The sequence below is a fragment of the Parambassis ranga genome, chromosome 2 (assembly GCF_900634625.1).
Source record: "Parambassis ranga chromosome 2, fParRan2.1, whole genome shotgun sequence".
NCBI lineage: Eukaryota > Metazoa > Chordata > Actinopteri > Ambassidae > Parambassis > Parambassis ranga.
The window spans coordinates 8,863,012-8,875,261 of NC_041023.1; the positions used below are offsets into that span (position 1 = coordinate 8,863,012).

At 42.7% G+C, this 12,250-nt stretch overlaps 1 protein-coding gene across 1 annotated transcript; it reads right to left on the reverse strand.

Annotated features, from left to right (window-relative positions):
* Positions 1–6,073: 6,073 nt before the first annotated feature.
* mrpl3 (mitochondrial ribosomal protein L3) lies at positions 6,074–11,902 on the reverse strand. The gene is made up of 10 exons (XM_028398642.1): positions 11,691–11,902; positions 10,712–10,893; positions 10,527–10,618; positions 9,266–9,364; positions 7,946–8,045; positions 7,771–7,831; positions 7,506–7,617; positions 7,309–7,386; positions 6,976–7,053; positions 6,074–6,298 (listed from the first exon to the last, which is right to left on the reverse strand). The coding sequence occupies exons 1-10, from the start codon at positions 11,762–11,764 to the stop codon at positions 6,149–6,151; spliced, it is 1,026 nt and encodes a 341-aa protein (XP_028254443.1). The 5' UTR covers positions 11,765–11,902; the 3' UTR covers positions 6,074–6,148.
* Between the last annotated feature and the right edge of the window lie 348 nt (positions 11,903–12,250).

Genomic DNA, 12,250 nt, shown 5'->3' on the forward strand with positions numbered 1-12,250 from the left:
ACCTTCCGCCTGTTCTCATTTATCAGAAATAGGCTACACTGACATGAAAAGAGTAACTGGCAGGATTTAAAGTGGAGTGTCTGTGTCTCTCACTGACACTCAATGCTTCTGAAGAGCCCTTCTGTCCTGCTCCACATGCAAGGTGCTCACTGTGTGTCCTCTGGGTGTCCCTCATTGTCTTTTTCTTTTGTAGCTGTTAAATAATCGAGTTTTTCCACCTGCAGGGACACAGAAGATCGTCTTTATAAAGTTTTATATCCGAGTGACCCTGAAACTAAAATACTATTTGTGAAATATATATTTTTTCTGTGTCCCTGTCAATCTGCATAAATAAAGCTGATGTTCTTTTCTCTCTTATCCTGTAAATCTTCGGGAGATTTCCTCTTTGAACCTGATGCATTGATGCAGAAGTATACTGTGTGGGTGTGTACAGTTGGAAGAAAATGGTTTTGCAGATGGAGGATGTTTGTCTTGCAACAAGTAGTTCACCATAATCTTTTTCCAAACCTAACCAAACACATAAACAAAGATGTAAAGTGACGTAGCATTTGTCAAATACTGGACCAGGATCACCAGCTTTCAAGTATGAAATCCATCATCCATCCCACCTGCTGTGTCCCCAACATACCCTCACACAGAAATGCCAGAACAGGTCAAGGTGTTAGCCTGGTGGTAAGTTCATCCTTAATAGGTCTCCATGCTGCATCTTCTAGCCCTATTGTCCAATGTTTTCATTACATTCTTCCCAGAGCAAACAAAGAAAAGTCAATGAAACACTACAACAATGTGTCACAGCTCAGAGGAGAGTCCTGCACTAATCCAACAACAACACACCCGGCTGTCTGGAGACTCTGGTCCTGTTATCTTAGCAGGGTGCACATTCTAGAGGTCAGTATAGGGATGATTTCTGCGCCTGGCTTGATTAGACGTGCAGGTCAGCACAGTGAGCGCGGCTCTCCGCTGTATGTCCTGTTAGGAGGTCAGCTGTCACCCTCCATACAGCAGGATGAACAAAGACTTCTTTAAAATAACCTCTCAGAGTCGCTGTCTTGCAGAAAGAACTGATAAAATATTTACTGCACTGCTGTTCATAAATGCTCTCCACTAAGTAGTTTTTTATGACCAAAAATGAGCTGCTGCAGATGTTTTCCTCACTAATCGGCTTTCTGCATGCAGAAATGTAACTCAGTCTTGAGGGAAATATCTCATTTTCTATACACTTAACCCCTGTGAGATGTTACCTTACACAACCTCCCTCTTCCAGCCTGCCCCAATTCTTTGCATTTATGTGTGTGTGTGTGCAGCTCCTCATTGATCCACTGAGCGGCAGCGCTGTGCCGCAGACCGGCAGTGCACCCACACTGTGAACATAGATAAGAGCCACTGGCACTTTGAAACCGCTGATCTGCATCTTCATTGGCATTCACTGTGTGTCGACTGAAGGAATGTGTGCTGATTCAACATGATGCCCTGATAATTGGTTTTGTTATCATGCAGATATCTGGATGATCTGTGGTGATCTCAGACATATTTACAATCTCTGCAAGAGAGGAGATGAGAGCCGGGATAGTGCCCAGGTATGTGTGTGTGTGTGTTGTACAGTTAATGCTGTGCAGGGCTGATCAGATGATATGTCAGCACACTGTAAGGTGTGTGAGGCCCGGGCTTTTGGCAGCATCATTACTGCCCCTTTAAGTGAGGCTACAAAGTATTTTTGCTGACCCAAAACAGATATAACTTCCTGTCTTTTTCCCCACGCACACTCTCCTGGGATGCCCTCATTGCAGATGAAAGTTTCCATAATTAGTTGAATATTAAAACAATGTAGTGAAAAGGCTGTTTTTGCATCCTTAATATAATACTGGATATCTGACAAAGCTTTGATCTGCCCCAGCAAACATGATAAAGACTGAGACTTACACCTATAATAATCTAAATTATCAAGAGCTCTAACACTAACCATTGTAGTTCAGTTTTATTTTGTATGATTTTCAAGCCAAGCCTCCACAGTAACACAACTCTCACTGTCTTCCTCCCTCTTTTATTGTGTTGTTGCTTTTGTGTCCTCTCCTGTCTGTAAATCAGGCTAAATGGGTTAGAAATATCACCACTTTTGTGTGCATTCATGGGTGACATGTGACAACAATATGGGTCATTTTATACAGATCTATCTATCTACAGTATCTATCTAGCTATATACACATACACACGCTCTCTCTTTTTTTAAAAAATGCAACAAACACAACCTCTGCTGTGTGAGGGTGATGAGAGCCTATAAACATGCCTGAATACACCAGGGTGCTTATTTCACAGCATATGAATGCTCATTGCAGTGAGAAGTGTGATTTAATTTATTACATTTTCCTCCAATATACATATATATAGTCTCTTCCAGTAGTGGAGGCGGTATTTAAAGTGTTTACTCCAATAAAAGTACTAATGCAGCATTGTAACAGTTCACTCCTGCTTTGTTATGGCTTGTTTTTCTGTGGTTTAGTAGTGCACACACACACAGATAATGTCACAGATTAACCTCCTCCACACATATCAGAGTCAAACAGGAAGCTACATTAACTAACATTCATCTCCTCCCCTCATCCTTCTCCTTATTTTTCTGTTATTATTTTCTTTCTCCTCATGTATCATGCCTCTCTCTACACCCTCCTCTCTGCTTCAGGCCCTCTCCCCTGGCTTTCATATTGATTTACTCGGTATCCTGTGGTCACATTCTTGTGGCGAAGGTTTCCGGCTGAAAACCACTGACATTTACCTCCCAGTCACAACAAGGCTTTTTAACATTTCACACCCAGGCTGTGGAAGTTAGAGTTAATGGGACAATGAAGCACTTTGTTATATTACTGAGAGGTGTGAGTGAAAGGTCTGAGTGTCGTTAGCACGCATCGAAACACAACTTTTTCCTTCAGCTTGCTCATTGCCCTGATGTCAACTTTTTCATCTTTCCTCATTTTTCCTTGTTACCATGGCGATGTCTCAGGATGTTAGGTGGGCTTTAATTGAGGGGAAAAAGTGCGAGGCAGACAGAGACAATGAAAGGTAGTGAGAAAGTGTGCTTTTTTTAGGGTCGCACAAGTGAAGGCAAAGTACACACACACACACACACACATAAATCTGAAGGCAGGATGGGAACGCCTGTGGAGTGGAAAGTGGGGACCCAAAGGCTGCACCCTGCTCTCACCCAGTGGTGCTGGAAGGAAGGAACCCAAATTTACCAACATGGGTGGGAGGCATCACAGACACACACACACACACACCCTGGAGACGCAGGTGTGCACAAAAGGGAGGGGCGCCACCACAGCAGGACCACCGACAGCGCGGCTTAGAGGGATGATACATGTGCATACAAAATAACTCTCACTTAGGCTTCTTATTCGATTACAGCTTAATAAACAACATTTCATAAATATAGGTTTATATGCACAACTGGAGCATTTCAGTCAAGATTATCTTCCATGGAAAGAAAAGAAAGAAAACATTCCATGGTACAGAGGAAGGGATTAATTTAGAACAATCAGTGTATGAGTGACTCCATTATGAACTTCAGCAGTCACTCAGACTCAGCCTCTAAATGTGAGAGTAATCAGATTACCTTTTCTGGAGGAAAGCTTAATTTATTTCGTTCTTCATAGTAACTGGCTTCAGAGCTCAATAAACACTTTGTGATATCATTGTCCACTGATACACGTCAGTGTGAAATTGCATTAGCGTTCTCCCACTCCCCCTCTTCTCTTCTGTTTAGTGGCTGCTCACTCCTGTCACTGTGGACTTATAACTGGCTGCCTGACTGAGGGAGTTAATGTGTTCAAGAGCCAGCTGTCCCTCAAATAACACACTCAATAATTCATACTGCAAGGCACACACCACAACACATACTGATCTGTGTGTGTGTTTCAAGTTGAAGGCCAGTTCAATGATTTCTGACTAAGGAGAACAAGGATGTATCAACGTAAGTGCTGACAAGTGTTGGATGCAGAAACTCTGCTCACTAAAGAGTCATTAAAATAATGTGTGTGCCTCTCTGTGTGTGTGTGTCCTCTTTACTAATGGAAGGCGGCTCTCTCTCATGTGTTGAGCCAGCAGAAGTAGAACAGCAGATCCATCATGTCAGACAAAATCGCAAGACGATCTCACAAACACTCCAAGTAATTTACCCCAAAATGTTAAGATTCAGCCGAAACTCAGCCAGCTCCATAATTACAAAGTGCATCTAGAAATCAGATATCAGGCTGTTAGACGGGCAATAAAACAGGTGGGAGGGAGCACTTAAATATGTAGATTTGTGTGGTTTTTTTCCCCCCTAAGAAGCAACCTCACTAGAAACTCCTATTAAAGCATCTCAAATGTCAAATGGCATACTGTTTGCCCCTCCTTTTGCTTCATTAGTCACCGTAACAAACTCTAAATTAAAGCATTAAATGATAAGATTTAGTTTTTTAAACTAAAAAAAAACATTTCTTTGGTTTGTAGCTTCTTAAGTGTGAATAATGACACTATTTTGTGGCCAGATTTCCACATAACCATTAACTCAACACGTCTCCTGTTCTAACCTGGGTGCTTCTGACATATGTTTACTTCTCTTTCACCTGTTCACACACAGTCCCACCCAGGGAGCAGATTACGGTTGTTCTGCCAAGGACACGTCAGCATGCAGAGGTGCCGGAGGTCATTAGTGAACAACCTGCTGTGCCACCTAAACCAGTTTGGGTCAAAATCTGACACCAATATGTCCTCATCAGGTTTTGATGAGTCAGTCTCCATGCATTGATATTTAGAACCTTTTATCAGGCGATCACTGGATGTATTGCAGCATTAACAGTCTAACTGCCTGGTCCACACACACAGTCCTGCACATTCTGTTTGCAGGTAGAGTCTTGTGAAAGTCAGAGGAGACCCCAGCTAAACAAACCAGGATGGACTCCGTCTCCTTTTTCTGCTCTGCTGCTTTAACAGGCAGAGACCCCCACTCCACCCCATCCATCCACCCTCCCTCCCTCCTCCGCTTTCCTCCACCCCCACAAGAGCCTGATGATGTGCAGGCTCCACAGAGCAGGACTTTCAAACGATATCATTACCATTTCAAAGAACCTGCTGCTGCCTTACAGACCTACTAGCTGTGGCATGTTACATGGATCATGACGTACAGTAAATCTGACACTAACTGCATCATCACTGTAAATCTTTTCATCTAAACGATATAACATAGACTGTGAGTTGCTGTGTGCCGTTTCAATTAAAGGCATCGATGCTGTGTGCATCCGCTCTCGTTGCATCCTGTGAGGGATCGTGCCGCTTGTCAGTGTTACAAACAAAAGCCTTGTTTTTGCTGCTGTCAATTACGTGGCAGATACAGAGCAGAGACCAGCAGAGAGGGACTGATTCACATGCAGGCCTCCGAGAACACATGCACACTAAACAACAGTCAAACATTTTGGAGGACATGATGCTTATTTGATTATGTATTGCCTTACAAATAGGAGAGGAGCCCACACAGTGCCAAAACCCCTGAGCTGAGTCGTTCTCATTTAAATACTGCTGAACACAAACACCAGCTTAAGCGCCCAGCGGTTCCTCCTGCAACATTAATGTCCTCATTTATCCTCTTATGCACAAATGTCAACCTTTGTCAGCTTTCACCCCTGCCTCTCCCTTTCTGCCCCCTTTGGCTAACCTCCACACCTTCACCAGCTCCTCTCCTCTTCCTCTCTTTTGTATTTGCCTCCATACCCAATTCATTACTCCACCTCCACAAACACATCCCTTCCCTCCTCTGTCTGTATTCTCTTCACTCTTTCACTCGTTGTATCCACCTCACCCCTCCTCCTTCAGTCCTGTGTCCTGCATAGATATTGCACATTTCTCCACCATATCTGCCTCCCTTTTTTTTGTTTTCATTGTCTCTTTTTCCTTCTTCCTCTCTCTGCTTGGGGATCCTCTAGTGACATCATCACTCCTACAGTTACCATGGTTTCAGGGGAAAGAGACTGTAATAATGCTTGGATCAAACAGACAGGCTTGGTGCAGCTCTCTCTCACACAACAAGGGGCTCAAGACAATCTGAGGAATTTACTCTTTATTACAGGGTCCAGATAAAGTTAGCAGGTTTTGGGTGTAAACGTTATATCCGAGTGTGTCAGGTGAGAGTTAGCGATTGGTCTGTGTGTGTGCACAAGTTCTCATCAAACAGATCTTCGTCCAGGTCGCTTTCCTCTTCAGAAAAGTAGGTGGGAAATGGAGGGTTGAGCAGGGTGGAGTTCCTGTTTGGCAGTACAGTGTCTCTTACCTGGAACACACACCGAACACATTATAAACCCAAAAAGAGACTCTGACCTCTGCTGCATTAAAAGATAAACCAATTAGCTGTAAAAAAAACCATAATGAAAAAATTATTAGCTAGACATAATTTTAATTTTAATCAATCAAATCAATAGAATGTGGCTGTTAACTCATTTAAATACAGACTCTGGGTCTCTTCAAAATAATGAACAAACACAATTAACCTGCGTGTGTACCCTTTGGGGCAATATAATCTAAAGTGAATCCAGGTGTGTATGTGGGGCCACACTGCGCTGCACAACGCACATTTGTATTCATTATCACTTGTCTGCAAAACAAATAATAGCCTGTGTGTATGACCGCACAGACACACACACACACACACACGGCAAGCACAACATGCTGAGTATGGAGATGGATGCTGTGGATATTACTAACATCATTAAAGTGCATGCTCCCATTCCCCCTCACAGAAAAACACAAACACAAGCAGATGCATGCACACACATACACACACTCTGCTGATAAAGCACAGTGTCAATGAAGATGAATCACACTGTCTTGCAGGTGTGACAGCGTTTTACAGGTGCAAGGTCACTCCTCTCTGTCAAACACTAAGCATGCTGGGATTGACCTTTGACTTTACATCGCTCAGTGAATGTGTGTGTATGTGTATGTTTTTACCTTCAGTACGCAGTTTCTGTGCCCGGGAACAGAGCCGTTGACATACAGCACGTTATACTTGGTATTGACCCTCCATACCTGAAAGACAGAGCCAGGTTAGAGGATGTTGAACTGATATTGCTGTCATGGACAATACATTTTGAAACAAGCACTCCGTGTGTGTGTGTGTGTGTGTGTGTGTGTGTGTGTGTGTGTGTGTGTGTGTGTGTGTGTGTGTGTGTGTGTGTGTGTGTGTGTGTGTGTGTGTGTGTGTGTGTGTGTGTGTGTGTGTGTGTGTGTGCGTGCGTGCGTGCGTGCGTGCGTGCGTGTGTGTGGGGGGGGTTGTCTGCGTACCTTTAGCCCGAAAGCTGTGATGTAGATGTTGCCCAGTCTGCCGGGCATCTTCTTTCCCTTCCAGACTTTGGCAGGATCCTAGATGATGAATGGCACACATGCTCATATTAATGGATCATAGGAGGCCAACTGTTCATGTTTGGCATGGATGAGCATCTTAAAGTGTGTGTGTGTGTGTGTGTATATGTCTTTCTTACCCCTCCTGGTCCAGAAGCTCCTGGTCTACGATGGGTTTTGGTTTGGCCATGGGAGGCCGGCTGCCCACCGAAGCCCCAACGCTTCATCACACCTTGAAAACCTTTACCGATGCTACACACAAACACATGCCAACATAGAAAGACTCATCAGACATTCTTCTTAAGTTAAAATACAAATTTGCCGCTGGAAGGGACAAAGTGCAAGAAGTAAGTGAGGAAGCCAAAAAGAAGTGCCAGGAAAGAAAGCTGGCAAAACAGAACTTACGATTTGGCTGTGACGTCCACATACTGGCCTGGACGGAAATGTGCTGCATACAGAGGAGTGCCTGATCACACGATAAACAAGACAGCATTACAAAATGTGTACAAAAGCCAGAATGTGTCATTAGAATGCTACTGAGTGTAGAAAATAGGGCTATTCTTTGGGCACCATCTAATACCTGGCTTGATGATGGCATTGTCACTGACTGCAAAGGTTGTGACCTTCTGCTTTGGAGGCACTCCTGCATTCCTGCACATCTCCAGCTTTGACTCAGACCTCTGTTGGTCATTATGATGGAAAGAAAACCATTTAGGAAAAATGAAGACATGAAAGCAGAATGCAACATTTGGACTTTGGCATTTTAAAATTAACCATGGGCCTAGTATGACTGTAGGGAAGCCAAACGCACACACACACACTCTCCGGGACTCACACAGGCACACACACACGCACACTTGGCACTGGGCGTCTCTGACATTTGCTTTCACTCAGCTCGCTCTCATCTCAGCGCCTCCAGTCAGTCTACACTCTCTCTCTCCCCCTTCTGTTGACTGAAAACCAGCCTACCAAAGCTTCACACTCCAAAAAACTCTGCCTCTGACTAAAGACTGATGCGGCTGTGTGAGAGGGATTGAAAACAACTTCACATTCGACAACTGAAATATTGACACCCGCCCTTTTGTGCATCCAATGAATAACGATTTAGTCATTCTTTGTTTTTACTTACAAAAAAGATGGATGACACATTTCTTAAATACAACTTTTTACTTCTTTTGGTGGAAGCAGGTTAGAGTATTCAGATAATACTCAGCTGTACTGATGCTGCTGTGTCACATCAGTTGTCTGTATTTGTATTCAAGTGCTCTGACAGGCAGTCTGAGGCAGTAATTGGACCTCAGAGCTCAATACAAGCATGAAAAACATTTTCCAAATGAAGTCTTCTCATCATTGTTGGTGGGATTTAACATCAATGAAAGCTACTGGATTTCATTTATTTAGACAAAAGAGAGTCACTGATTGTTAGTGGGGAATTATAATTTCCTATCTGTATTCATAAAACATCTTAGACCTAGAAGCCCGATATGACAACAGTTCAGTGATGTATCCATAAAGCTGTCACGCAGATTAGATTTTCTATGCATGTGTATGAAGTACAGCAAGCGCTAAAATTATCAAAACTGTGTTCGGCATTAACAGCATGTCTGAGCAGTGTTATGATTAAATGGTGACTGTGTGTGCTGTGTGTGTGTGGCACACACGGTGCATGCGTAGGACACTGATGTGATAATGTGTTTGGCATTAGCTGACACTGTGTTACAATTCAGTACAAATACAACACTTCAACAAGATTGTTGCTACTGCTCATCCCTTGGGTAAACACACAGAACAGCTCGACTGAGCCAAATAAATTAACTTTTAGAAAGTCTTCAAATCCGAGTACATTTTTAAAGACCAAGTTATTCACAAATGCACATTTACAGCTCAAAATGTTTCTTACACAGAATGGTGAAACGTTTTTCCCCCCAACAATGAGAGCAGCAGATCGTCCATTGTGTTCCTCTTTGGACAAGTACTTTAATACATGGCAGTCCTGGACCTGGAAAAAATGAATACAATATCAACAATCATGAAGAAAATGTAACCACTTTACCAGCCCCACCTAGTTCTCATGACATAAATAGATGAGCAATTAGATGGAAGTCCATTGAGGAAAGTATTAATACCACAGGATGAATTTGATATCTATTAATTATAATAGCTAGGTCAAACACATCAGAGCTGGTTGTCTTTGTAACTGACACAGTACTGCCAAAATGTCATTGTGTACGTTAAAGGTAGGGTAGGAGATTTTGAAAACTCAGTGAGAGTCAGTCAGATTTCGAAAGTAAACACACGCCCCTTTCTCTCGGAGCTCACCCCAAAGCCACGCCTCCCAATCACATGGACGCGCATTACCTGAAGACGGGCTGCAATCTGTGACTTCGGCCATCATGCACGTACCTCTGTGGTGCGCGCAGAGGAGGATTGGCTGATGTTTTTAGTGTTTTATAGCTTCCACAGATGATTAATATTCTTCGTTTTAATGCGAAACTGAAGAACTAATCGGTTGCTATCAGATTGTAAAGAGAAGTTACACTAATTTAACAAAAAGTGCATCAGAGTGAAATCTCCTACCCACCTTTAAAGCAACAGATAAACTTCACTGAAAATATTTAACTGGATTCTGTATAATTATATACAGAATCCAGTTACAGCATACAAGGAAGTGACCAACTGTAACTGAAGTGAATCAAAAATATAGGAATATTAGCTTCTGCATGGACTGATGAACTCGAAATAGGGGTTTGGCATGCTTCCCACTACAGTATGTCATGATCAATAAAGGGTAAAGTGAGGACACAGCCAAGATTGTCTTTTGATTTACTTTACTGACAGGAAAGTCGATGAGATTCAAACCTGATCTGAATAAACCTGACATCAAACGTCTTCTGTTCACACCTTGCTGTAAGTGAGGAGAGCAGCTTGCTGAGGCATTTCAAATGCACAATCAAAGGCTGCAGGTGAAATTTAAAAGGTGCTCAATATTTGCTATTCTTCCCTCACACTTCACAGAACAATCCAATTTGTTCGACTGCTTTTGTGACCTGCTGGTCAATTCATTATGGATGACAAACATAAACACACATTATCATCCCCAACGAATGCCTGAAGCAATTTAGGTGCAAAGTTAAGAAACAGCAAAAACAAGTGTGCACTACCTGTAACATGGTGACTACATGTCGTTCTCCTTCTTTCGTCCAAATAGGAGCCATCCCCAACTTGACAGCAACTAATCCTACTCTTCGGCTCCCTGGAAGAGGAGAGATGAAAAGATAATAAACCTGCCAGCCAACAGAAACAGGGACTCTCGCTGGTCACAGCTTTCACTAATCATGGCACTTACCTTCTGTCCAGTCTTGTCGAGGCCACGGCTCATCTTTGAGTGGGTTGAGTTTTTCAGCCGTCTGTTGTCTGTATTCCTCTGCCATTATCTTCCTCATGTACTGCTGGTTATCCTCTGTGAGGTGTTCCTCGAACCATGTTGTGGTTTTTACAGTTCTGATACAACCTGCAAACTGGGTGGGACTGAAAGAGAAAAATCAACTGTTATCTGCAATCAGCCCTGAAGTCTCATTGCGACTCAAGATACTGAACTTATTTATTGTATTGCTGCAATAACATAATAAACACAGTGATCATTTGTATGCGATCAGCATGTCAGTAAGATATTAAGTATGCATACTGCAATGTAACAGCGGCCCACAGTGAAATATTTTCAATTTTCCAAATTGCACTCAGCAAGTGTTACATAAACACTAAAATTTAAATCATCACCCACTGCTAATGCATTCCCCACATTGCTTTTCCAGATCTCATACAGAACAGATGGCATCACTTATTAGTCTGCTGCAGTTTGTGAGGTCACAGAAGTGTCCTTGCTGATGACTAACAAGCAGATCCACACAAAATAAGCGTATTTTAAATGCATCAAAGTGACTGCTTAATGACGTGTAAAGGCCAGAGATGGATGAACTCCGCCACTTTAAAGTGAGTGCAGATGGCTGCCAGCATTACTAATTTGTTACCGTACTGACTTGGACTATGGAGACTTTCTTTGGATTCATCCTTAAGTACTGAGAACGCAGAACATGTCCATGTCAATGTTCTGAAAAGCAATTAAACAGCATATACTGTCCGGATGAACCTCTAAGCAACGACAAACATTGATTTAAAGAAACCCCGGGGTTATTAGAAGTGGTAAGATAAAAGGTTCCGCTAACAGTAACGGGAAAGCTGATTAAACAACATAACAGCTGCGCACTGTAGCCACATTAGCTACAAGATGTAGCTAATTAGCACAACTAGCCAGTTAGCATCGCTACCTTTCAGCTGCTCCTCGAGGAGAAATGAGTCGGGTTCCGCGCTGAAGAAGAAACCGACAGCCCCACACTGCCATGGCGCTACTTAATCTACTTGTATATACTTAAAATACTTAGAAAACTGCATATGCACTAAGAGGATATGATGCCGGAGATCATATGCAAACACATGCCTCCGTTTTCGCCCTATTCTAAATGTCACCCTGAATACTTCCGGTGCGTGTCCAAAACAGTTCCGCTGCACTGGGGCATATGTCTAAGGTTCCGTACAGCGTTACTAACTTAATGAATCAAATGTTTACTGTAATTATAAACGACGCTGTTTGCTATTGAAGGTCTTTATATTTTATTTCCTTCCGCGAGGTCTTCAACACCAGTGTTCTTAATACACCGAATGGTAAAACAAGCTTTTTAACTGAAAAAGGAGTTAGTCTTAATACCCTAAATCGATTCAACCAGACTAAAAAAAAATCTTACTTCCAGCTGAAAAAAAAACCTGATTCTACTGATCTCCTCAGTCTCTCTCTCAGTGTAGCACTTCTGATGTGGGTTGTCTACTGATA

Coding starts and splice junctions, on each gene's coding strand:
- mrpl3 (XM_028398642.1), bottom strand. CDS start 11,764: ATGGCAGTGTGGGGCTGTCGGTTTCTTCTTCAGCGCGGAACCCGACTC. Junction 9,365..10,526: donor ATGTAGTCACCATGTTACAG/GTAGTGCACACT, acceptor CATTTTTTCCAG/GTCCAGGACTGCCATGTATT. Junction 7,832..7,945: donor CAATGCCATCATCAAGCCAG/GTATTAGATGGT, acceptor TCGTGTGATCAG/GCACTCCTCTGTATGCAGCA.